The sequence below is a fragment of the Hypomesus nipponensis genome, chromosome 11 (assembly GCF_054491055.1).
Source record: "Hypomesus nipponensis isolate SF chromosome 11, ASM5449105v1, whole genome shotgun sequence".
Lineage (NCBI taxonomy): Eukaryota > Metazoa > Chordata > Actinopteri > Osmeriformes > Osmeridae > Hypomesus > Hypomesus nipponensis.
The window spans coordinates 13,296,557-13,322,432 of NC_140371.1; the positions used below are offsets into that span (position 1 = coordinate 13,296,557).

At 41.7% G+C, this 25,876-nt stretch overlaps 5 protein-coding genes across 6 annotated transcripts; 3 read left to right on the forward strand and 2 right to left on the reverse strand.

The window, feature by feature from the left end:
- Window positions 1-282: 282 nt before the first annotated feature.
- LOC146268206 (zinc transporter ZIP9) lies at window positions 283-4,346 on the forward strand. Its single transcript, XM_084667241.1, has 7 exons — window positions 283-901; window positions 1,262-1,367; window positions 1,956-2,123; window positions 2,236-2,304; window positions 2,699-2,784; window positions 2,958-3,092; window positions 3,218-4,346. Exons 1-7 carry the CDS (start codon window positions 806-808, stop codon window positions 3,467-3,469), a joined length of 912 nt encoding a protein of 303 aa, XP_084523367.1. The 5' UTR covers window positions 283-805; the 3' UTR covers window positions 3,470-4,346.
- LOC146268207 (uncharacterized) lies at window positions 4,296-6,737 on the reverse strand. The gene has a single exon (XM_084667240.1). It carries the CDS (start codon window positions 6,504-6,506, stop codon window positions 4,752-4,754), a length of 1,755 nt encoding a protein of 584 aa, XP_084523366.1. The 5' UTR covers window positions 6,507-6,737; the 3' UTR covers window positions 4,296-4,751.
- Window positions 6,738-7,096: 359 nt separating this feature from the next.
- Window positions 7,097-8,784, reverse strand: LOC146268208 (catechol O-methyltransferase domain-containing protein 1-like). Its single transcript, XM_084667242.1, has 7 exons — window positions 8,678-8,784; window positions 8,476-8,588; window positions 8,135-8,240; window positions 7,933-8,051; window positions 7,728-7,782; window positions 7,506-7,639; window positions 7,097-7,383 (listed from the first exon to the last, which is right to left on the reverse strand). The coding sequence occupies exons 1-7, from the start codon at window positions 8,730-8,732 to the stop codon at window positions 7,231-7,233; spliced, it is 735 nt and encodes a 244-aa protein (XP_084523368.1). The 5' UTR covers window positions 8,733-8,784; the 3' UTR covers window positions 7,097-7,230.
- Window positions 8,785-9,519: 735 nt separating this feature from the next.
- On the forward strand, window positions 9,520-11,885 carry cnrip1b (cannabinoid receptor interacting protein 1b). The gene is made up of 3 exons (XM_084709978.1): window positions 9,520-9,869; window positions 10,655-10,799; window positions 10,936-11,885. The coding sequence occupies exons 1-3, from the start codon at window positions 9,691-9,693 to the stop codon at window positions 11,098-11,100; spliced, it is 489 nt and encodes a 162-aa protein (XP_084566104.1). The 5' UTR covers window positions 9,520-9,690; the 3' UTR covers window positions 11,101-11,885.
- Window positions 11,886-12,696: 811 nt separating this feature from the next.
- Window positions 12,697-25,870, forward strand: LOC146268210 (calcineurin subunit B type 1). 2 transcript variants are annotated; one of them, XM_084708778.1, is made up of 7 exons: window positions 12,697-12,900; window positions 16,752-16,791; window positions 21,772-21,948; window positions 22,665-22,724; window positions 22,865-23,049; window positions 23,680-23,723; window positions 25,843-25,870. In XM_084708778.1, exons 1-7 carry the CDS (start codon window positions 12,898-12,900, stop codon window positions 25,847-25,849), a joined length of 516 nt encoding a protein of 171 aa, XP_084564904.1. In that variant the 5' UTR covers window positions 12,697-12,897; the 3' UTR covers window positions 25,850-25,870. The 2 variants fall into 2 exon arrangements, with proteins under 2 accessions (XP_084564904.1, XP_084564905.1); XM_084708779.1 differs by having other exon boundaries at window positions 12,698-12,900; window positions 23,680-25,866.
- Window positions 25,871-25,876: the final 6 nt, after the last annotated feature.

Sequence of the window (25,876 nt, forward strand, 5' to 3'; positions counted from 1 at the left end):
TTTTTTTTTTTTTTTTTTTTTTGCTAGACTGCTTAGGAATAACAGTGACAGATCTCATTATGGTAGTTTTTGGCTTGACAATGTCTCATTATCTCCTGTTCCTCTCTAAGGGCTGTCTGTACAACAGATTTATCTGTACATTTCCACCAGTTCCTTGATCAATTAAATCTGTATTTAATCAATCTCTCTGAGTATTTGCCACAGAATTGTGATCAAGCAAATTAGTCGGTCCCTTCAAGTGAGTATTATTACAACTCATTTCGTTCAAGTCGAGCAGGTAGGAAGCTTTGAGTACAGCAAAAAAAAAACGTTTTAAGTCATGTTGCTGTTTTCACAATCGACGCGCAGACTCGTGATACTCATGCGTTTTTTGGCAGCTCTCCCATATTCTTCAGTTCGCCAAGAAGCACCGCACCGGATGTACTTCTATCGGCTGTGTACCGACCAAGGAGGGAGGCGTTCTCTCTTCATAAAGCAAGAACCCGCTGACGACATGATCACTAAATGTTAATGTATGGTCTATAGGTACAAAGACACCTTATTGGAATAAAAACATCCTCTCTAAACTGCATGAGTTGCCAGAGATATTTCGACGAATTGAGCAGTCTTAAAGGCACGAAGACGTTCCTAGATTTCGTGATAGTGACGTGGAAATGTTCAATCAAAGAGCAGGTACGGGTTACAGGAATGACAAGTTCACCACCTGTTCTCGAGAGGGGCTTTTATTCCAAGTGTGACAGCTCACATGATAATGGTAAATGATCCGATTCAAAATAACAATTAGAAGCAACCTAGGACTTTCACCATGGAAGGCGGAATCGCGATTGTTTTGATATCCGTTGCTATGTTTTTCGGATGTTTTTTACTAGGATTGATTCCACTTTTGATTAAACTTTCTGAGGTAAGCGATTTTTCACGGTCTTCTCCTATAGCCTTGCTCTATGGCAACTTTTAGATAATGATCGTATTCCTAAAAATGTATGATATTTGTTGTATCTTATCCTGCTTCATTCACCTACAGGCATAGTATCGGCGTTGTTTAGTTAAACGACTTCTCCCGTATAATCTCTTTACCCCAATTACAAAAACATAATACCAGTGCAGTGATAATGTCTGCATTATTTTAAGGTTCGATTGTGTAATCTGTATTTGAACATGAATTCAAAGTGATTATGCGTATTAGTAGCCTAAATGACCATGATTAGAAGCACATGAAAATACTCTTGTTTGCGACTGTGTCATTTAGTTGTCTCTCATGCAGCAAAAGCTGCATTTTGTCACAGTCTTGGGGGCAGGACTCCTGTGTGGCACAGCACTGGCCATCATTATTCCCGAGGGCGTGGAGTTGCTGGAGCAGTCATGGAGAGGTAAACTGCCCCGGGGCCAGCAAAACCGTTTTTTGTTTGTCTGAGCATATACTCACTGTTTTAACCGTATGTTGATGTGCTCCAAAGCATAAATGCTTACGCACTTAGGTTGTCTTGCCAACTGTTCAGAATCAGAGTTCGGTTTATTGCCTGTACGTTATAGGCTACAAACACGGAATTTACTGTGGCAGGGAGGTGCAAAACACTTAACATATACGAATCATAAATTCGTAAAAGTACAAAAGTTTAACTATTTCAATTAACTAAACCATCTAAGAATAAAACAATTTAAATTTATAATGAAAAAATATATAAGAGTAAGAATGAGCAGCATGAGTGGTCAACATAGTGCAATCAGATACACTATATATATATATATATATATATATATATATAGTATTATTTTGTAGAGGTATGGAAATGTAGGTTTGCTTTGAATGGCGCTATAAAAGGACTGGGCATTCCTTACATATTTAGCTCCTTGAACCTCCCTCCCGACTTTGTGATATAGGCCTATGTCTATGTTCCACTGCACAACCAACATATATGGGGTGACAGTTGGTGATAATAAACCATTTATTTCTCCAGCGCCTTCCTGCTCTCTTGCATTAGCCAACAACAACAGCAACCCCAAGGGCCTGGAACCACTCCCAGTCAAGGGGCCCCCAGCGCGCTTCTTCATTGGCCTGTCTTTAGTGGTCGGCTTCACCCTTATGTTTGTGGTTGACCAAATTGGCAGCTACTGCTCTATACATGGTAAATGACTTCTTATGAATCTCCATATCTGATTCATTCAACAGTAGGCCTTTCTGGCTCCTTGAAATTGTTGTTTTTCATGTTCTATTCACAATGTCTTTTCTCATCTTAGACCCACAGACCGGCATGTCCAATAGCACCAGTATAACGGCCACACTGGGGCTGGTTATGCATGCGGCAGGTACAGTGCTTCGCTGTCACACCAACTGAACATACATTTGCAGTCAGTGTGTTGGATAAATGTGTTAAAATGCACACACAGAGCATAAGATGTGTGTGAAACGTTTGACTGAAGTTAGAGCCAGGCCAAGCATTGAATACTTCTCATACAGCCTTTGAGCAGTTGTGAACTTACTCATGTGACCTATCTTGTGACTGCCCACCCATTTACCCTGTTCACAAGGGCTCTTTGTGGAACTTAAAGATGTGTCAATTTGCAGGTGCTCTTCGAAGCTAATAAAGAAATTGTCATAACATTAACTCACCAAGTGTATGTGTGGGAAAAACCTTATCATTAAAGTGCATGTAGTACTGTGAAGTTTAAATGTGTGCCCTGTTTCTCTTTTCTTCTGTAGCTGACGGTGTAGCACTCGGTGCTGCTGTCGCGTCCTCTGAAGTAACGGTTCAGGTCGTCGTATTTCTGGCTGTGATTCTGCACAAGGTAGGATCCTCACGGTTCAGCTAACTGCCATGTCAGAGTACCAATTATACACACCTAAAGATGGCCGTCTTCCCCGACAGTTTTTTGGGGGGGAGTGTTCGGTTCATTGTTCTTTCAAAAAAGCCTTGGTTTCACCTCACGCCCACTCTCTGTCCCTTGCTGTTATGTCTCAGGCTCCTGCGGCATTTGGCTTGGTCTCCTTTTTGATGCACGCAGGCTTGGAAAAAAAACAAATCCAAAAGCATCTGCTAGCTTTCTCAGCTGCAGCACCTGTGCTCGCCATCAGCACTTATTTCATATTGACTGCGGTAAGACAATTCCACTTGTCCTCGTTATTAGAAGTGGTCGTTCAATACTGCATGTTTCTGACCTGTTGTGATGTCGTGCTGCATATGTGGCTGCACACAATGTCGTACATGTGTTTGTCCTACAGACCGGAGGGTCGTCAAGGCACCATCTTAGTGCCACGGGGATTGGAATGCTCTTCTCTGCTGGGACATTTCTGTATGTGGCCACGGTACACGTCCTCCCAGAGATCAGCAGCAGGGGGCAGCAGCGCGGCCCTCCCCACACCAGGACAGGATCCTACCAGCACGGGGGTGGGCTGGGGGTCATGGAGAGCCTCACCCTCATCCTGGGAGCTGGGCTCCCTGTGTTACTGGCCCTAGGGCTTCATGATGACTGATGTTTACACAAAGCAAAACTGACCTTGCACACCGAGTGCAGTATTTGTTTTAAGAGTCTATGTATTTGATGCAGTGTTAGCGTGAATATGAAGTGTAGGAATGAGAAAAGGTGATCTGCAAGATCCTCTTGATCGATCATATTTTATATATTGCCTGAGCTTGGCTGTAGCCTGGATGAGAGAGGACATGACCTTGAATGTGCAATACATGGAATCACAATTCTTATAGCTGCTTACTGACAAATGGAGGGCTCAAACTGAACTAACGTTTTGTATCTGCTGGTGGTGCGGGACGGTTAATTAATGGACGCACTTCGTGGTGCCCCCCTCCTCATGGCGCCCTAGGCGGCTGCCTAGTTCCCCTATAGCAAATGCCGGCCCTGAACATGAGCAATAATTGGATAGCAAATAAGTCAAATAAGGCAGAACATTTACCTTGTATTTGTTTATTTAATTTACTGAACAGTACTGTAATTATCAATACTGAAAACAAGTGATCTGAGAAATGTTACACCAAATATGACATTACACTCCACCTCTGTTAAAGAATGTCAGTAGGTTAGATTAATGAATAATGACGCGTTAAGAGATCATCGTTGTTTTGAAACAACATATCCATTATAACCTGATTTGTTCCCTTATTAATGTCTGTGACATCATTGTTGAGGTCAGTGTATCAACAAAGACCTCATTATGTGGTACTTTTTTGGCATAAAATGTAAATGGCTTGATCTCGCATTGGAGCTTAAACAAGCTTAGGAGTGTTTCTCCTGAACACATGGGGGCAACAAGGTGTTAGGTTACAGAAAACACTGGTGTAAAAAACTATTCTTTCAGATTTTTTTGTCTGTTTACAATACAAAAGTGTGGAAAAATACATCTCTTAAACCACAGGATTAGAAGCTACAGAACGTCCCTAAAACATCAAAGTGCCTCTCAATCTAATGCATTATCAAAACAGTATGAATAGGAATAGTCTAGTGCTCATGTGTCTGTCAAACATGGCTCGGCTGACAAGAACATTTTCATACTTGATCTCAGCTACTGTGGCTGCATTCTAACTTTGCACATAAATACTTTTAGAAGAATACTACAATCATGATTCAAACCTTGTCTGATTGCCATGACTTCCGTACAATACATTTGACTCCTAAGCGCTATGGTGAGGTGATGATTCACATGAATACAAAATAAATAATTTGAAACCACCCAGGCCTGTTTAGCCACAAACACAAGGCTCTCAGCGGTTGACTCTGTCCACGTGCACACCTCGCCTACATGTTCACAGTTTGATGCGCCCCAGGGAGGCTGTGAGCTGGGCCTGCAGGGCCATCTGGTCGAAGGTGCGCCTGTGCGTCTGCTCTCTCACCCGCTCCCTCATGTGGAAGGAGGCTTGCACCACCCTGCGGGCCTCCTCCTGCCGCCTCTCCCTCCGCTCCTGCAGCTGCTCCCTCCGGTGCTCCTTCATGGCGACGTGCGCCTGCCGTCGAGCCATCTCGGCCTCCTCCTCCCTGCGGACCCTGTCTTGGAGCCTTCGGTGGCTCCGCTGCCTCTCCTGGTTGGCCTGGCCGGCCTGCTGGGCTCTGTGACAGCGCTGAGCGTGGGCGTGCTGGGTGGCCTGCTCCATGCGCTGCTGGCTCAGCCGGGCCAGCACCTGCTTGTGTGTGAGCTGCTGCAGGCTCTGCTGCTGGGCCCTGCGCTGGCTCCTCTGGGCCTGCTGCTCCTCTCGGGCGGCGCGCTCCCGCAGCTCCTGCAGCCGCGCCTCCGTCGCCCGCGAGTGCTTTTCCCCGGAGCGTCTCAGCTTCTGCTCCAGAGCGCTCCTCATCCGGGCCCCCTCGGCCTCCGCGTCCTCCTCCGCCTTCTTCTTCAGGAGGAGGTGGTGCGACAGAGAACAGCGGTTCTCCCGTTGGCGCTTGTTCCTCTCTCTCGTCTCCCGGCACAGCTTGTTCCTCGTGGCCCTCTGCTCCTTCTCCCTCGCCAGCCGCCATTCCCGCTCCCTCAGCAGCTGCTCCTCCAGCTCCTTGCCTTCGAGCAGGTGCTCCTGGTAGCGTTTGCGCCCCGCCGCGTGTCTCCGCGCCGCCTCCGTCTTCTCCCTCAGCTGGGCCTCCTGTTCCTCGGTCAGCCTCCTCCAGCGGTCTTCCTGCAGCAGCAACTCTTGCTCCCGCTGGCTGGCTAACTCCTCCACCCGACTCTCCCTAAGCCTCCTGCGAGCCTCCTGCCCGTCGCGCCACCGCTGCGTGCTGCGCTCCAGGTCCTGCCTCCTCCTCCTCTCGACTCGAGCCCGGTGGAGCTCCTCCTTCCTGCGGGCCTCCTCTCTCTCCCGCTCCTCCTGGTGGCTGAGCTTCCGGCGGGCCTGCTCATCTTGGTGTTTCACCAGCATCAGAGCTGCTATCTTGCGGTCTTTCTCTGGCACTGTGACCTGCATCTCTTTTTTAATGTCTTGGGTTAGCCTCTCTAACTGCCTCTCAGTGGCTGGTGAATGTCTGAGGTCACCCAGACTCATGATAGACACTGTGTTATTGTGGTCATCTGTTCTCAACCTGATTGGTTGTCGGGTGTCAGTGGTAATGAAAGACCTGCACCGGCTAACATATTTTTTTGTAAAGCCCTCATCCACACATGGATCCGTTCCCGGTTTCATATCGTCTTCACCACCACAATCTTTCCTAGACTTGGCATCAGAGCTCTCACTGTCTAGCTCCAGAACCGTTTGCAAGGCTGACAGTTTCTTTCCAGACTTTTCCTCTGCCAGTTTGATCATCCTTTCCCTCTCCTCGCGACACAATCGCAAAAGCTTCCTGTGCTTCTTTTCGTATGCTTCATACAGGATAGACACGGTCTCGAACGGAATGTCCTGGTGCTCTTCAATAAACTCATTAAGAGATTGTATCAAAAGTTCAACTGGTTTGACACCTAATCGTGCACATGATTCTAGTGATCGAGGACTGGTTAAAACATATCTGCTGCCATCAGCTTCAGTTTTATCGAAGTTGTTTAAATCTAAGATCAGCATTGGAGAGGGCGACCTAACCTCCATGGTTGTTCAACAGTTAGCCTAGGCAAACTAGCTAGCACTACATTATAACTAATGCAGTACTACATAATGTAACGCTAGTACATTATCTCGCCAGCTAGCTAGCTTCAATACGGACAGTAACAGCTGTTAACGGGTAGCTAAGATAGCTAGATAGGGTCACATTAGCTAAGATACCTAGATTGGGTCACTCAGTACTGTAGCACACATTATGAACAAACCAAACAACATTTGCCACTTCTGATATTTTAAGGGTTTTAAGGATATTTATATTCCGACATTAAAACCAGCAGCAATGAAAAGATTATCTTGAGTGCGTTGGTGTTGCTGAGTCGGAGGAAAAAACTGGCAACGCTTTCAGTCACCATGGAAATCTTAAAGTTAACGCACCATTTCCCCTAAGAAAACTACTCTGTTCTACTACAGCGCCCTCTAATGAAGGATGAGAGTGATGTAAAGATTCCATAATTCGTACCTAGTACCTAGCTGTATTGCATATCTTAAATTATGCATTAGAATACCATTGTTTCAAACATTAAGTAATAATATGTTAATAAGCCATCATAATGAAAGGCAATTAAAAAAAGATTAAATACACTTCATTACAAGTTTATTATCTTAACGTCCACATGCATGTGATAATGTAATTTGTCTTCTCCTAGATGTAGAAAATGTTTTTTCATTCAGTCAGTCCTTTGAAATGAATGAAGTTTTTACTCGTATTAAATTAGCGCTTGATGGCCAAGGTAACGCCGTCTCCCACGGTGAGCATGCTCAGATCAATTCTCTCATCCTTGTGCAGTTTCTTATTGAGGGCGTCCAGGGTCCTAGAGACCAGGTCATCGGGGGCAGGGTCCACCACCTTACCACTCCACAGCACCTGTAGGAGACAGAGGCACAGGTTTGCATTCAGCACAGATGTAAACAACATTTTTTGAACAGTATCTAGTTATTACACCATCCAGAAAATGCAAAGTTGAAGAGCTTGGAGGATGTACTCACATTATCAATGGCAATGATTCCTCCGACCCTCAGGAGCTCCAGAGACTTCTCATAGTATCTGTTATAGTTACTTTTATCAGCGTCGATGAAGACAAAATCATATGTGCCAGCCTCTCCAGCTTTCAACAGCTCATCTGGTGAAATAAATAAATAAATAATGTAATATAATGGAACGTCCTCACTTTGAAGGTAATTAAAACAGTTATTATAGAAGACACCCACTCAGCGTTTTCATAGCAGTTTGAAGACGAACATCAATCTTATCTTCAACTCCAGCCTGCGAGCAAAGACAGAAGTTAGGGTTAGATGGTTTTAAAGCAGTGGGCTGAAGACAAGGACACGGGTCTATGAGCCATATAAAGTCAGGAAAAACGACTGAGGCTGCTGGATGTTTGAACGTGGTAGCCTACACAACTGCAAATCGGACCTCTTTAAAGAAAGGCTTGGCGATGTCCACATATAAGTCATCTATTTCACAAGCCACCACACGTCCATTCTCAGGAAGAACCAGTGCCATACTCAATGCATTGTACCCTGTGTACATTCCTGTAAAATAGAAAAGCATGAGTTAAATATAATTCCATCTGGAGGTCTCAAACACATACAAATTTTATATTTTGACCAATTACCAATTTCTATAGTTTTGCTGGCATTTATTAATTTAAGCAGATTTGCCATCAGTTGAGCCTGTTCACTAGCAACCATCATAATGCTCCATGTGTCCTCAAGGGTTTTCTGGAACATAAAAGTTGAATAAATGCTCTTTATGTAACATTCTTCTGCAGTGACAAAAATGAAACAATTATTTGTTAATTGTATTAACTCTGAGTAGAAACAGCATGGGTTATTTTTTTGACCATTGCAACAACAAATGTCTGATAAGGTAAAAGCTACAGTGGTCCGGTCAGGCAATCTCTTAAACCATGGATCGTTAACCATCTTCTCTGCTTTTTGTATGAATGTTCTTTACCTGTCTGAGTTTGGTGAGGACAGGATTCTCCCTCAGTGAGTTGTTCACAACATACTGAAGCACAAGGTCATCTTTACCTCCACTGTGACTCTTACCAGGAAATGCAGATGCGCCTGCAATCAAAGGAACAATTTCCACAGTGTATTTTTTGTTAAAACAGTTAAAAACTAAATTGACAAAGTAAAGCCTCTCGAGTACTTACCTGTAAGTAAAAATACAAGACTTAAACAAAGTAACATCTTAATGAGTCCATCCATTTCGAGGTACAAATAGTTGTGATGGAGAATCTTGTGAGTTTGTAAAGTGAAAGCTGATGCATTTCGTATTTATACTGAGAGGGTTGGAAAGTCCACATACTCTGTTTGTTTAGGGTGAACAGTCCAAGGGAGAAACACCTTATTGATTATTAAGTGTGTGTTTAAGTAAAAAATGAAGATGATAATGTGACAATATGGTATTCAATTATTATTCAGCGTAGCAATATTGACTGATTTGTGAAAATATTATAATTTTACATCTGATCTTGTTCATGTATACCGGTTATTATATTGTTAACATTTAGTTGTTTTTTTTTAAAGTTGATTGAACTTGACTTTGTTCAGGTTTCCCCTGGTTGCTCAATGCTGTCCAGTACATTTGACTAAAATTGTACTTTCCAACTTTATGGACCTAAACAATGCTTAGCCAATGAACTGGTCCTTTTATCGTGTTCATTGCCCCTTCAAAACCAAATGCTGGTATCCTACAAATGCACATCATTTGATATTATTGATTTTGTTTTGTACAATTCTCATTCCTTAACTGCACGGAGAATCTGCTTGTCTCAATCAAACGATTTGATGAACTCATTGATACTGTTACCTGTAGGTTCCTAATAAACTGACCAACTAAATGTGATCCATGGGCCAACAGTTTTAACAAAACAGTTTATTTTATTTTCGAGATATATTGCATTAGACGAATGTAAAGAATGAACATTCTCTTTCGTGGGATTGGTACATGGAGGATTATGGTTGTGTGCATGGGATTACGTTGGCAGGGTTGGTGAACACTACAGCAGGCTCTGTTTAAGCAATGCGTTTTTTACATTGTGCTTTACGTCACAATATTCTACTCACTGTCAAATCGGTTGTAACATTCGAAGGTGTTTCGCACCTGTGTCCCAAATCCGCCTGTTCATAAGCAAATTGTCATAGGTCAGCATCCAGACGAAGAATGGGCGACGTTCCACAAATGGTTAAAATCGGGATTTCGATGAAGATGCAACCTAATAATAGTGCAGTTTTTTTCAAATCAGACGGCGCGAGGTTTGGGCAAACCAGGACGATAAAACTATTAACGGGATCAAAATACAAGATTGAAGTGGTTGTCAAACCCGGAGCGGCAACCGCGTCGTGAGTAGCAGACTGTCTTGCAATTTTGAGTTTAGGTCGACAAACAATTTCAAACCTTAATAGATTGAATATACTAAAACGATCAATCAGATAGCCTACAATATGTCGATTTTTTGAACTGTTTTAGCTTTAGCAAATTTCGTTTTAGCAGGCTACGGCATAAATCTATCTACAACAGATAGGCTACATATCCTCAAATAATCTTTTCATGTCATTTGGTCCCATGTACCAATTTTAAAAGGTATAAAAAAAGGAAACAATCGATTCGTGATAGTAACGCATTTTGCCAGATGGTGACAAGGACAGAGCCAGATTGTTTTTTCCGACTGTCAAATCCAAAACCGATTAAGATAAAGCAGGGCTGTATTGGCTAACCCTCATTTGTGGCAAAAACTGTAATGTGAAAATTATGTAATGCGATCATTTGCCTTTAGGTTAGTAGACTGACGTGATAATAATATGTCCCATCAGTCCATCTCCATAGCCTACAGAACACACTTTGTTGTTTCCCATCTCTTTTTGAATCAAGTTGATCTTGAGAACTGGGCAATGCATGGCAGACTCCTCACCTCAACAACTGTGTGTCACACGAGGTGAGGAGTGACATACTAATTGGATTTGATTGGTGGACATACTCATTTGGAATTGTACATTCAGTACAATCTATTGTTGGTGACAAGCAATATTGTATCCTGTTACACTATGGATCACACTTCTGCGGGTATCAAAACTCAGACAAAAGGTGGATGAGTTTCCAAAATAGTTTTTTATGGTTCTCTCATCAGTACCATGAGTGTGGGTGGGATAACCTTTCCCCTGGAGCAACAGTCTAGAGACCCACAATCAGTGGTGTACAGTGGGATGTACGACACTGAGGGAGTTACACACACCAAGAGTGGAGAGAGACAACCAGTCCAAATCAACATGCAGGTAATGAACAATTCTATTTCAGAACTATCTCAGTGCACTTTACAAATACCAGAATCTTCCAATATTATTTGGTGTTTCTTATCCATGTGTTACAATTTACGTTTACAAATAAGTGTTTTGTGTATTTGTATCTCAGTTCACAGACATAGGCCTTTTTGAGACCGTATGGCAAGTCAAGTATTATAACTATAACAAGAGAGACCACTGCCAGTGGGGCAACAGCTTCAACTGCATTGAGTATGAGTGCAAGCCCAATGAGACACGCACCCTCATGTGGGTCAACAAGGAACTGTTTGTGTAATTGACAAAGGGTTAGAGGTCAAAGATATTCAGGTTCAGAAAAAACTAACAAACAAGTTCACATTACTTTTTTGTTGTTGTCAGCAGGGAGTCTATTAAAAGCTCTGCTTCTAATGAGTCAAGACAATCACACTTCTCTAGTTAGACGTAGCCTATGTTGTGGCATCTGTTAACTCTCAGGTAAATGTGTGTGTGTATGTGTGAGTGAAAGAAAAAAAGTGAGTGAGTATGAAAGAGTAAATATGTTTTCCATGTGTTGAGTACATTTTCCAGACTGTTCTATTGTGTAACTGTCATGTGTATAACTGTGTAGCCATATAATTGTGGTATGCAATATAGTGCCCCGTGTCTTTCTACCTCTTGAAAGTAATCATTGTAAGAAATACGTATCAGTGAAAAATAATGTACAAAAAACAATTAAGTTCATGTATCATGTTTAAAAAGTGAGCTGTTTTTGTTACCTCTCATATTAGTCTTTTGATATGCTCAGTAACAAATTATGCAATTAATTATGCACACAAATGATGTATTTTTGTGAAAATTCATTTTAATTTTGTTGTTAAATTTTTGTAAAAGAATATTTTGAGAAACAGGCATTTTAGATATTCAAAGAAGAATTATAAAAATAAAGAAATGCTGCTAAATGGAATATTGCTAAATAACAAGTACACAGATCAAATCAATGATGTTGTTTGTCATATATTGTAAGGTTTGTTTTATATGATATAAGTGTTAACTTTTTTGGTGTTTCAGTACTGTATTTGGATAGTAAATATATTTGAAGAGCGTGTGGTGTGACCTTTTTACAAAGAATAAGGAACTATTTCTGTCCTACACCACCAAGGGTTTAAGGTCTCTAACAGACAGAAATAGTAACACTGAGGTGGATGGGCCCAGGGTTGGTTTCCTTGGACACACATCAGGAAAATGTAATCCTGAAAGTGATGATCAAGACATTCCTAATTTGGCATATAACTGCATTTCCGGAATGAAGCAATATCTACAATAGTTAGACAGTAAAGTCAAACTGTCAAACAGCCTGTTTAACAAACAGCTTAATAGGTTAGCATTGAGGGAATCGAGAAGTTGACTTCAGCTTTAGTTAAGTCTAGTATATATTTCAATCTCAAAGGTTTGGAGATTTTTGGGGTAAATCAGACTGGGAGAAGCTCATGTGCCTTATAGTTTAATTAATCAAGAACAGGACTAACACCTGTTAAACAATTATGACAAAATCATTATCCTTTGTGTGAACAACAATGATTTAATTGGTGCATGCATGGGTTGAACAAACTCAGCCCTTATAGGATTCCCATGCAGCATCAGTTTGAGCAGCATGTTCAGCTCATTTAGGAACTTCACTGATCCCATACCATTATGCATGTATTAATTGCAAATACTTTTGAAAGTTGAGGACACTTGAGGTGGCCAAGATACAAATCCTGATTGCACATTGGGATTTTCACCACTGAGTGGTGCACATACTAAAAGAGAACAACTGCTGAAAAAAAATAAACGGGTTCCCGGATGTGCTGTACTGCACCTCCCCCTTCTCTCCACTACCGCCCTTGTCAAACCGAGCCTCCTCCGCTTTACTGACCCCTCCCTACGGGTCTTCCTATGGCACTGCAGTGAAAGCGTCGGTAAAGGAGAGAGAAGCTGGGCATAATTCAACAGACAAACCCATAAATAATCAAAAGCGACGCCTTTCTGTATCAGCTCGCGGCCTTCAAACACCCTAAAAGCCTTGTTTTTATTTCACATCCCGGGACCGCGTTTTCATCATCCAACCGGCAAGATGGTAAGTCCCAACACCCATTTTCACCTACTAAAAACCATATAAACGTCCAGGGGTTTGGCCTCCTATGTTGTCATATAGGCCCGGCTGTGTGGGTTGGAACGGGTTATTTGATTGCGAAATGTCATTTCTGTCGAGGGGAAAGAATGCCTTTCTAAATGCATCTCGTGCGATTGCGAGAAGCCTAGACTGTGGCCCAGATAGCTGTCTAATTCCAACACAGTAACCCTGTATAATCATCTAGGCTACCCTTATCAAAGAGGGCAAACTCTGTCTTTAGGCATCCATTACAAAGTAACATACCTACAGAATAGACAGCCAAGGCTGACACAATTTCACGCAGTTTGGCAATCACATTCGCGAACAGGTTGTCGTCCAGAAATTGCACAAATAGCCTTCAGTCAAGCTTGTATCACAACAAACATAATCTCAGAAAGGGCAAGCGTCCGTCATAATGTGTGGAAACATTGATACAAGTGCACAACTAATCGAAAAAAACAATTTTGCCAGCGGGACAATTTAGAGTTTTAAATGATCGATCGACTGGCCCAAAAGAACGTACAAGAGGAAGTATATTGGTGCCTATAAAGCATGGTCCATTTTGTCAAAACATCAGCAATATGTTACGTTACTGTAGTTTTAGAGTAGCTAACTAAACTTTTGGATGAAGTGAAGACCAATATTAAGCTAAATCATAATTAACCTACCACATCACATGCATATGTGTTTACAGTCTTAAAGCATACACCAAGGCCACTCGCTAAGCAAAGGAGTAGAATGATCTGATACAGGGAGGACCATATGCTGCTTTGCAATCAAGCGCCACCCACATACGCTACAGATGCGGCATCTAAGAGAGATGAAAGCCGTAGCGAATCACCAGCAGAAGTCATGATCCACTCTGAAAACACCATTAAACCAGCCCACTCAATCAGGGATTATTCCCTCGGCGTTACAGCCACAACTCACATAATAGCCTACAGGTAGCATCTATTGACACCTCACCTTAAGATGTGTGTGCGCGCGTGTGTGTGTGGGAACGACATGTCTTTCTTTCTAATTACATTTAATGCATTGATTCTAAATGAAGGCATAATTACACAAATGTTGTGTTAGTTTGCCTAATACGTTGGGGTCTGTAAAACATCTGCTTTGTAGGTATTATATAGCCAGACATAGGGAGGCCTATAAATGACTGGGAGGATTAGCAAAGAATATTAAGCCTACTGAGATTTTGGTAATTATTTTCATATTTTGGCGGTCTCTAATCCTTTAGTGCTTGCACTTTTCCTCTGAGTTAAGTTGTCTTTAGAATTCATGAGACATTATTGTGTTTTTGTCTGGTCATTCATGTACACACATAAACATGCTAACACATTTGCACACACCATCAAATTACAACTCTTTGTAATTTAACTATCAAAGACTGTATGTCCACCGATGAGGACATGGCATTTGAATTTCAGCCTCTTAACTGAGAGTCTTGTTTCTGCACCATTAGTTTAATTTATGAAATTGTGCCAGCCTATATGGACTGGATGTATGCCAACCATGCCCTGTCGAAGACTGTTGACCTTGGCAAACAAAACAGCTTGACACATCAAGCCTGTGGGACTAGTGGTTGAAACACAATCAGGTGTTGCAGTCAGACACCAATGTTTGACAGCAACTACAAACCTTGTAACATGCACTGCACAACATCTGGCTATTTGACTGCAGGTGTAGAGATTGCTGGTTCAAATCTCCCTCAGTGCCAGTTTTCCTACACTACCTATTTCAAATGCTGCTGCTCCCAGTTTCATGAGGTAACAGAATGTTCAGTTGAGGCAAAGGTTGACTATTCACTTGTTCAACTTCTACACCTTCAATCCTAATGAGACCCCTTATAGACATTTTGGTTTATACTATATACGACCATTATAAAGTACTGTAGGTTGTATACGTTTTTATCTATTGCATTAATCGTAGCAATGAGTGATGTAAGTTCATTTGAAAGCAGTTAAGACTGATTTATTGTCATTTTTGTTGGATATTAGACTAAGGGGAGGGATTTGATGGAACCAGTAACGGAGAGGTACTAGTTGTTCAAGCACATCATCCCATCTTGTTTTGCTCATTTACAGTTTAGAACACACCATCAACTTTTGACATCATTGGCGTAACTGCCATAGAAAATGCAATGCACCTCTTGTCTGTCCTTTATGGTGTGGCTTAGCTCATCTATAATTGGCTGGGTTTTAAGGTTGACTAGTAGAGACTGGACAAAACCACACTGATGCCAGACTGTTAATCATGCAAAACGCACGTTGTGCACTGGAGTCTAATTGATTCTGAATGAAGCATGAATTATTGATCGGCAAACACACACTGCATCTCTCACTCCCTCTACCTTTTCTCTCTCCCTTCTGTCTTTCATGCTCTCTCGCCCATACCGCACTCTCCCCATTTACATTTGAAGAAGCTTAAAGTGTCTAATGTATGTTGTAAAAAGTAAACACGTTTTATTCCTGAAACAACCAGTCAGTCTTGACCCGGCTTTACTTAGTAACTCTGTAATCCTTCACACTAAATCTCCTTTGTGGCAAATCCTCACCTCGCAGCGCCATGGCTAAAGTAAACTACCCATCGGTCTCAAGCAACTACACTTGTAAAGCCGCGACTTGAAAAGGTGACATATCTCTTAAACAGAGAGGAGGTTGTAAGGATATTGAAGGATTTATGAGAATCTGTTAATATGTGTGAAGGGACAGAGCTTGCTAAATCAATTATGGACACCACTCTGATGAACAGGGAGAGTCAAATACGAATATGCTAATCCTTTCTAACCTCTTGCTCTTCGCTGTTCCTAAATACATTAAGACGTCTGGAAGCAAGGCTACCACCGATGCTATGTACCTGTCTCTTTGTCTAGGAAATGTTTCCAACTGTACTGCATGTGCAACCGAGTTGAATCAAGTTGTAGATCAGTATTAATACCGCCCACCCAAGCCATCTGGGGGAGAGACAGTTCTTGAAGGTTAACTAATAGTGTAATTTGAGTCCAACTAAATAATTATAAGCTTGGCACACTTAACAAAATCATTTTCAGAATGAGCGATTTTTAGGCAATGTTCACAGGAATATTGACAATTTTAGCTACATACAATATTTTGTTTAGAAATCAATACAACCTGCCTGGCAACTGGTTTCATCCAGCAGAATGTGATCTATAATCTAATTTCCGTCATAATCTTAAACTAAATTTGATCTAAAATTAGATTAAGACAAAATCTGCCTCTGTTTGAAATGAGTGAACAAATTAGACAGGTATTCTGGGCATGTAAAGAATTTTGAAGGAGCTGAATTCTGTGCTAGAATGAGAGGAATTTTCTTCACTGAGCCAGTTTTGACAGACCAAGCCATCCTTTCCTTTTTTGTTCCTGTTCACAGGAACACAAGCTGTAGTTACAATAAAGTTTCATGCAAAAAGATATGGAAAGAACATGTTAACACTATCAGCAATGTGCCAACAGCCAAGCTGCCGTCTGAATCTACTACACAACTGTGAGAAATCAGTTAATGTGTTCAGTGGTATCCCTGAGTCATCCCAGTAGTATTAAGAGGCCTTTGTGTGGTATGAAAATGAGGAGTAGTCATGCTCACCACAGCTCCAGGTTTAGCTACAAAACGGACGCCTGCAGGTTGTAACAGTTGTATTGTATCTCACGTGAAACGGTGTTTGTGGTAAATATGTCAACAAAATAGAGCTCAGACTTTCATGTCGCCAAAATAGCTTTAGTCACATATTTTAGACATTGTACAAACAAATATGATTGAATGCACACGTCTTACCTATTTTCCTCTTTCTTCTTTAGGGAAATGAAGCAAGTTACCCCCTGGAAATGTGTACACATTGTAAGTATTTTGTTTGACTCTTGTTCACTGTTAAAATAACCACACAAGACACGGCCATGGTTAGTTTTGTCCTATAACCCCTTACACACACACACACACACACACACACACATACACTTACACATTCTTCTCATTAGTTGAGAAGTTGTCATTGTCTATTGACCTATAAAGGGAAGGTGATTGTCCTTGTTCAAAAAATATACTCACACACACACACACACACACACGCACACACGCTGTAAAGGTCAAAACCGCAATTCCAAAGGAGTCCGTTTTCCCCCTATTTTTAGTAGTGATGCCCTATTTAACTTCTTTATTCTTAGTCTCCATAATCAGCTTTACGGTTTCTTTTCATCAGTAGGATCAGTTTGTGTACCCTCTAATGAGCTCTGAGACCTGAAGGATCTCCTCAACAGCTAGGCACAACCTCCAGCTTCTCACAGCACTGATATCAACAGTCCTTGCTGCGAGGGACTTCTTTGAACAGAGCTCTCCTGGGATCAGGGCCACCAACATGGGGTGGGGAGGGGGGGGGGGGGCTCAAGCAGTTTGGGTACGTGCCGTGTGGCGGTACTTGTTGTCGGGGCAACTGGAGATAAACAGGTGCGGTCCCCAGACCCAGTGGTCCTGGAGGTGACCTGGGGGAGGGGAGCGAAGCGGAGAGGAGAGGTCATCGCCAGTCTGGGTTGTTTCCATCTGCCTTAGACTTGCCACGACCTGGTCTCTGTCTTGCACACACTCTTTCTTGCTCGTCTTTTCACACTCATATCTCCCTCTCGCTCTCTCGCTTTCTTCCCGTAGGACAGCTGCTCACCTTATCAATCCCCTGGACAAGCAGGCATCAGCCCAGGAGTGTACTTGGCACTGCTCTGTTAGTCACTTAGACTTGACTCGCTGTAAACCATCTCATTGTACTGCGGTATGATACTTGAACTAACGCCCATAGCTTGGCCAAAGCCTATGGTTGGTCAGCGCGACTTCAGTAGGCTCTGAGCCATCTGCGCTCGGGCCGAGCACAACGCAGATCTTAGTTGCAATGTGCCATGAAAGGACAGGTTTCCATAAGTGTGAGTTGATGCCTTTGTGCTCTCTTTTTTGTTGTTTACGGGACATTATGTCTCAGGAACAGCCAAGTGGCCAACTGATGGTGCTAATAATATGAATAACAACAATACAAACATACAGTCATACCCCCACACGCACACATATAAACAGCACCAGAGCATTGTGACCTCAAACCATCTCAGGCGTCCCAAAATAAACAGCAGAGTTGCAGGAGTTCCATGTTGCTAGGGGTTTCCCTGAGGGCGGGAGCAACGGCTGCTACGGGGGGTGGGGGGGGTGGAGAACGTGGGGCTTTTCTCATGACCACAGGGCTATAAATATAAAACCGTTTCCCCTTGCTTTCACAGTTCAGTGTGTGCGGAGCATTCTTTGGCACAGCTCTGCTTGCATCGTCCGACGTGATTGTAGCAATTTCGCTAATGCATGGAGGGACTATTACATCTCTCTCTCTGTCTCTCTGTCTCTCTGTCTCTCTGTCTCTCTCTCTCTCTCTCTCTCTCTCTCTCTCTCTCTCTCTCTCTCTCTCTCTCTCTCTCTCTCTCTCTCTCTCTCTCTCTCTCTCTCTCTCTCTCTCTCTCTCTCTCTCTCTCTCTCTCTCTCTCTCTCTCTCTCTCTCTCTCTCTCTCTCTCTCTCTCTCTCTCTCTCTCTCTCTCTCTCTCTCTCTCTCTCTCTCTCTCTCTCTGTCTCTCTGTCTCTCTGTCTCTCTCTCTCTCTCTCTCTCTCTCTCTCTCTCTCTCTTCCTACTCCTACTCCACCCCGATGGCCTAGATAGGAGGGGAGAGAGAGGAAAAAGAAAGTGAGTTTGTGTGTGAGAATTGTGGACTGTGAGTTTGAAAGTGTGTGTCTGTTTGCCTGTGTGTGTCATGCTGTGTAAAAATGGGCTTTTGTGTCCCTCTCTTCCTTTTAAACCCCTATATTACACAGTCTTACTGTTGACCACACTGTTAACAGGTTTGGCCTTGTTCTGACTGCTGCTTCCCTAAAGACAACCAATTTGAACTGTGCACCTCAACTTGTTTCCTCCAGATTCCATTGTCTCACAATGACATAGTTAACTGTCATATTTCACCTATCCTACAAAATGATGGACATTGCATGTTATACTAATGTTGCCCGTGAAGGAAGTCATCATCTTGCAATAGCGATTCTCTTCTGAGATCAGTACATGCCATACTGAGCTAGTATCAACTGGCACCCTCCAATCCGTTAGCTCTACTTGTAGCCCTGTGCCCTCATTGGCTCAAAAAAAAAACATTCTGCTAATTGCAAGGGTGTCGTGTGTCGACCCTGCAGCGTAATTACAGTACTGTGCAAAGAGTCTTCTCTTGTTTACCTTCCCTCATACGGGTTATCAACACTGTCTGGATCTGAGTGTGTGTGTACCGTACTTACATTTGTTTATATAGTGTATCACTGGCTCTCTAGTGTATCACTGTAGCTCTTCTGTGGCTTTCACTATTATGGTGTGTTCGTTGTCGGAGTGTAGAAATACAGTGGCCTTTTCAGTGAATATGTAGTGATTTTAGAGCAATTGTAATACACTATAGGGTTCTGGTTATTCCAAGTGGTGATTTCTGTGATACTCTGTTGATTTATTAAGATATTCTATTGTTTGTTGTATACCAATCGAATGGACTCGGATTGAGAAGAACTTCATTTACCTAATTTACCTAAATAAATCTGTCTATATATATATATATATATATATATATATATATATATATATATATTACACACACTTCCTCTCATTGGAAGCACAGAGCATATTGAAGTTATTACAATGATGATCAATTCCCCATGTCTTCATTGTATTTGTTCTTACCATCATGCTCAGTGCATGTACAGTCATTGTGGTGCCTTATTCTTACCACTGCTCTAATCACACATCCATTAATGCAGATATATGTACTGCTATTACAGTCTCCACTTGGATCTTCATTATATTGGGGGAGGGGTTGTAGTTTGGGGGCCAGTGGCTTCCAGTTGCCTAGTAACACAGTGGAGGGTGCATACAGCGTTTATGAACAAATGATCTTTTCTGTGGTGGAGGATAAGAGATTCTCCATAATCATCAATGACAAGTACACATGACATCCCTAGACTCTCATTAACATATTTCTGTGAGGGGGCTCAACAAGTACATGTTTTGGCTGTAATGGGATATTGCACACAGGACATTGAATAAGGAAATGAGGCCCTTCTGATACAGTCTACTACAAAAGGCCTCTTATGGCGGTCAGTAACAACAAGCATGGTCAGTCCTATAGGACATGAAAAATATATATGTGGTAAGTGGTATAACCACTTACCACATTGAGGTATTGATATTTTCTAAAATATGAAAAATATTATTTTAAGTGCAACATTTTTCATACAATAAAACATATCTCCTGTTCCAACCAGTAGAGCAGGGAATTGGAAGTTTTTTAGCCAGTCGCACTCAATGTCTACTTCTACCACATTGTACTGCTGCTACAGACGGCACAGTCATCAGCTAGGATTGTGTCACCTGTCCTTGAACAGGAAGTGGTGTGCTGATAAGGAAGTGTTTTGTGTACAGTCCAACAGCATGTGCAGCCCTGATATTCACACTGAATGGGCGTGGTTTGACAGGCTTCAAGGGACCACTTGTGGCTGTATTTGTACACGTCTGTACGCATCTGTGTGACATACCGTCATTTGCTTCTTTTCATAACTACAGATAGCGGGGGTGAATTATGAATGTGTACCGTGTTTATTGGCATTACACTGATTTAGTTTGATCAAGATATTATTCATCCCCATTCAAGATTAGATCTAGTCATTCTTCGTCAAGTCTGCTCATTAGAAATCAGGGACTATGTTCACCCAAAGAGAATTACATTTGAACAGGTGGATATTTTTTTTTTACCCTTGTATAAATGCAATGACATGGATTTTATGAGAGGCAGATTGCATACATGCTGTAGTAGATTTCTCAGTCTGGGAAAAGATGCAGTTGTCTGCTGTGGTTCTGCCTGCAGTCACTGCTGTCTCTTCACTCATTCACCACAGACACAATCATCCCTCCGGTTTCTGATAAGTCACCGTGCTAAGGTACACTGTTGAACCCACAAACCTGAAAACCGCAAAGCGAATGATTTAAGATTCTTCTTCCATTTTATTTCCTTCCCTTTTCTCATCAGTGTTCCGGGTTTCTGCCTGGGCTCTTTTTCTGTTTAAAAAAATAATAATTCCGCCACATCCTGCTTTTGTTTTTCTTTTTTGCTTCTTCAGCCCCCCTTAGTGGTTCACTCTCCTTTTTGTTGATTGTCCTTAACATTTCACCCTGCTATGTTATTTCCTTCTACTACCCCCTGTCTGTCTCTTTCTGTTTGTTAAAAGCTGTGTACCATTCAGGAGCACAGATTAGAGTACCGGTAGTAGTAGTAGTAGTAGTAGTAGGGGTGACAGACCAGATCACGTGACTCATGTGAATGAGCTTATACAGTAGTTAGCAAGTGGCTGGTTTTGCTGTGGGGTTGCTCCATAAGCATTGTTCTCCAGCTAAGGAACTAGGAACTATGGCGGGAACTAAGGGTGCAAAGGGGAAACTTGTGGCTCGACAGGACACCAGGGGGGATGCCTGGAAATGTAAGTTTGCAGGTGTGGGTTTTGGTTGTGTTGATTGGTCTGTGTTGGTGGGGGTGAAAAGCCTCCAACACTAATTCTGCATTTATGTCTTGGTATGCGTGTTTTAGTGTATTCCATTCTTTGTGTGGGTGATTACACTTCATTATGAAATAGGTTAGAACCACCTACTGGTGCAAGACTTTTCCAGTGGACCCATACATTGGGATTAGTGTGTGCACATTGTTTGAGTATATGAGCTAATGCGATCCCCTCGAGTCCACCTGTTTGACCGTCCCTCTCCCACTCTCTCTTGTCTCCTACAGTCGATGCTGATGAGATTAAAAGGCTAGGGAAGAGGTTTAAGAAACTCGACCTAGATAACTCGGGCTCGTTAAGTGTGGAGGAATTCATGTCCCTGCCTGAGCTTCAACAGAACCCGCTGGTGCAGAGGGTCATCGACATATTCGACACAGACGGCAATGGAGAGGTGGACTTCAAAGGTAACAGTGCCATGAATGTGCATATGTGGTCGGCCATTCTCAGAAAACAAGGAGTTGTAACTGTTTATTTCAAATAACTGTTTATTTCAAATATAGAGAGACCCATTTTGAATACAACAAAAAGTGCTTTCTTTGGAACTTTGAGAACTCATAAGAATTACAGCAGCTAAAATTGACAAAGCATACCGGTAGACATGCTTTACATAAGTTTGTATAACAATTGAACTGCATTGTTGTTTCAGTTTTAGGTAATAAATGTAATTTTATAAAATTACACCAAGAATGGGACCTGTGACTGCTCTGGCTCTGAACACCCCCCATTTGTTACTCTGCCTGAGATTGGCATTTGCAGTAGCCAGAGTTTCACCAAACATTAATCACATTGCTTAGATTAACAAAAGGATCTTTGTAACCACAGGAAACAAATGAGGACTTTGGCCCTTGGCCCTCTACCCAGTCTATTTACTATAAAGTATTACCAAAAAAACAGATGTCTGTTTGATCAAGATTTCATTACACGCCACAGCAAGGTTCTGAGTGCAGCTGGTAGGCTATCTTTGATGCAGGTAGCAATGTTGTGGAATATCTGAAGAACTACTGAAAGTCAAGGTTTTATGCTTAAATTGATTCAAAGGTGTGTATTTAAATCATCCACAATTCTGTCCCAAAGTATTCATATTGTGTTTATTGTAGACTAAGCATTCCTCTTTCCCCAGAGTTTATTGAGGGAGTCTCCCAGTTCAGTGTCAAGGGTGACAAAGAACAGAAGCTTCGGTGTAAGTAAAGCTCAAAGAATGCACGCGCGCACACGCATTCATCTGTGGAAATGGTAATGTAAGTCTTCTACGAGTGGGTCTCCTACTGTAATGGAACATGAAACAAACCCTTTCCTCTTCCATCCATCCTCCATCTGCAGTCGCCTTCAGGATCTACGACATGGACAAGGATGGTTACATCTCCAATGGCGAGCTCTTCCAGGTTCTGAAGATGATGGTGGGCAACAACCTAAAGGACACACAGCTGCAGCAGATAGTGGACAAAACCATTATCAATGCAGACAAGGACGGAGACGGCAGGATATCCTTTGAAGAGTTCTGCGCAGTAAGCCCCCCCCCCCCCCCTTCACAAACACACATCTTGGAGAACAGACATGCCAAAAAGCTGATGGTGCTCTTTCAGTGGGAGCAATATAAATTTGAGTGCCAGCTCCCTGACTGTGCATTTTCTATGGCTTACAGTATTACACCATCCCCTTAAATGTTATTGCGATAACTCCCATTGTGTACAATTAAATGTCTTTAGTTATTAGAAGAGTTAGTTGTGAGTACATCAGCGATGGCACCCAGACAATAGACTGAATGTTTCGCTATGGGCTATTTCTTACATTTGTACTAATTTGGCATATTTGTGATAAATCAATGTTGCTGGTACTCACATTATTATACCCAAGTTGTCTATGTTTCATGCAATGAACTAAATGATGTTCTGTTAGGGTAGTGTATTTTTCATAACTATACAGTCACAAGTTTGGAGTTCTTTTTTTCTGTTTTCCAACCTTTAAAATATCCAAAATCTTATATTCAAAAGACAGCCGTGAGCGTACAAGGTTTGTGGGAAGCAGCTTGTCTGTGTTGAAAACTATTTAGAACCAGGGAAGAGAACAGGTGGACGTTACAGAGTATCAGGTTCACACCAAGGCTAGGGTTGATACAATATTTTGTTTTCTTCTAGGTGGTGGGCGGCCTGGACATACACAAAAAGATGGTGGTGGATGTGTGAGTGCCCTTCCCCCTGATACCTTCCTCCTCTCCTCGACACTCGCTTTCTTCTCCATCTTTGAAGATCTATTTGACGCCTGGCAAGCACTCCCTGCGTATCTCAATGGAAGTGTTCTCTTTCTCTCTCTGTGAAGCCAATTTTTTTGAAAAACAAAACAAAAAACAAACAAAACAAAAACACGAGCCTCGTGGAGCCAACTTTGAAGTGTTATTGAACTCTGATCCTCTCAATAACCCAGTTGTAGCACTTTAAGAGACTTAAGGACAGCTATATCTTGTTTGCAAGAGAAATTCTGAGTGGATATAAGGGCATGGGTGGAGAAGAAGGCAGGTTGTCTTGTTAATATTTTTCTTCAATTTTTTCCCTTCGTTTTTTTATTGTAATTCTTTTTTTTTATATTTATTTTGGTTCTTGTCTTCTTATATATTTATATATATAAATATATAAGAAAACAACTAGGATATCAATGGCTCTCTCTTTATGTGGGAAATGTGTAGTTAGCCGAGATGTTACTAAGTATACTTGATTTCATTACAACTCAAAAGATGGGTATGAAGTGCCAACCAGAACATATCCAAAAAATAGTTTTCATTATTATTGTCTACTATCGCTGTCCTTTTAGGAGAACTGGTTTGTGATGCATCAGCATGGTCACTACACATGCAAATGACACTTTCAAATATCTGTATATTGTTTTTCGTCTTGTCTATTTTACACTCGGACTGATCAGATCATTTAGGCGTTCTAATCATATTGAGAGAAAAAACATTTAAATGTTTTTCTTTTTTGCAAAGGGTGATTCAATATGAAATGTGTGATGAAATGAGTAGCGATAGATGCCAAGAAAGTTACAGTATGTCTTTGCAAACTAATGTGGTTTACTTAAAATGAAACAATTTGCAGAGTGTAACCATGAGACGGTCCCTGACTGTCTCATTAAATGACATTTCTATAAAAAATCAATTAGAGCATTTCATGCATTTGTATTTTACTACCTTTGAACAGAGCTTAGAGGCAATGGAAATTAAATTGAATTAACAAAAAAGGATAATAGCTAGTGAATGTCAGTGAATTTGAGAATATATATACAGGTGCTTCTGAGACTTATCTGCAGGCAGCGGATTGTTTTTTTTTTAACAACGATATATGTATATTAGATAACCACCGGTTTCTCATGTTCAGAAACAGCAGGAGGGGAGGAGCTTTGCGTGTTAACAGTCTTGGAAACATTTACTATATGCAGTGTATGGAGGGTGGACTTGTCTAGTAAAGTAGAATTGCTCTACAACTTTTACTTGTTAGCATGATCAATGTGCAATGGGATATAATGTACAATTAGTCTGGAGCGTGGACATTTCAAAAGTTGGCTTCTTCTCCCACTTTTCTATCATTATCACCGTCGCTCCTCCCATTGGTTAAGCAGGAAGAAAAACTGGTGTGCACCTAAATTATTTTTGTCAGACACGCTCTCTTAGATTATCAACCACAGCATCGGGTTTCTATTTTTGCTCGATTACTGGTTTGGACAGGCGTTTTTGGATTGGAGAAACTAATGTCCCTCCCTAAGCTCTGCACGGCTTGGGCCTCCCTTATACTTGCATGACATGGATATTTCTTTATTGTTATGCATGTATATACATTTTGAAAAAATCCTATTGTTTACACATGGATGGTAATGTTGATAACTATATTTAAAAATTGGTATACAATATGGATGTTGCCAAACTTTGGTAAATGTACACATGAGCAGTAATCCAAATAAACTGAACTACATGTAACTTTTGTATTTTTCCCAGGTCAGTGAGATGCTTCTATTCCAGTAAAGATGCATAACTGATCCTGTCTCAAACTGCCACACTGTACTCAGAGGGGACATTTTTGAAGCTTTTCTTTTTTTGTATGCTAGTATTAGTTGATGCCGTTTCTGCTCTCTATAGTACAGGCCACGCTTTATTTTGTCTGTGCTTTTCTCTGACTGAGTGGGTTCTTTTTTAGTTTTTGTGGGAAATCTGAAATGGATGTTTAACAAACTGTATTTTTTTCCCCCTTTCTCTGCATGCTGCATCTTATGCTGTGGGACTGTTGGAAACTTGATACTGTATAAAAATGAAACAGGAAATAAACTTTTAAAAATGGAAAGTGATGGTTT

Excerpts from the sequence above, each read along its gene's own strand:
- LOC146268206 (XM_084667241.1), top strand. The coding sequence starts at position 806 with ATGGAAGGCGGAATCGCGATTGTTTTGATATCCGTTGCTATGTTTTTC. Across the intron at positions 1,368-1,955 it reads GCTGGAGCAGTCATGGAGAG|CGCCTTCCTGCTCTCTTGCA; the intron begins GTAAACTGCCCC and ends TTATTTCTCCAG. Across the intron at positions 2,305-2,698 it reads GCTGGTTATGCATGCGGCAG|CTGACGGTGTAGCACTCGGT; the intron begins GTACAGTGCTTC and ends TTTCTTCTGTAG.
- LOC146268207 (XM_084667240.1), bottom strand. The coding sequence starts at position 6,506 with ATGGAGGTTAGGTCGCCCTCTCCAATGCTGATCTTAGATTTAAACAAC.
- LOC146268208 (XM_084667242.1), bottom strand. The coding sequence starts at position 8,732 with ATGGATGGACTCATTAAGATGTTACTTTGTTTAAGTCTTGTATTTTTA. Across the intron at positions 8,589-8,677 it reads TCTTGTATTTTTACTTACAG|GCGCATCTGCATTTCCTGGT; the intron begins GTAAGTACTCGA and ends CTTTGATTGCAG. Across the intron at positions 7,384-7,505 it reads GAATCATTGCCATTGATAAT|GTGCTGTGGAGTGGTAAGGT; the intron begins GTGAGTACATCC and ends TGTCTCCTACAG.
- cnrip1b (XM_084709978.1), top strand. The coding sequence starts at position 9,691 with ATGGGCGACGTTCCACAAATGGTTAAAATCGGGATTTCGATGAAGATG. Across the intron at positions 9,870-10,654 it reads CCCGGAGCGGCAACCGCGTC|TACCATGAGTGTGGGTGGGA; the intron begins GTGAGTAGCAGA and ends TTCTCTCATCAG. Across the intron at positions 10,800-10,935 it reads CAGTCCAAATCAACATGCAG|TTCACAGACATAGGCCTTTT; the intron begins GTAATGAACAAT and ends TTTGTATCTCAG.
- LOC146268210 (XM_084708778.1), top strand. Across the intron at positions 16,792-21,771 it reads CCTGGAAATGTGTACACATT|TCGATGCTGATGAGATTAAA; the intron begins GTAAGTATTTTG and ends TGTCTCCTACAG. Across the intron at positions 22,725-22,864 it reads CAAAGAACAGAAGCTTCGGT|TCGCCTTCAGGATCTACGAC; the intron begins GTAAGTAAAGCT and ends CTCCATCTGCAG.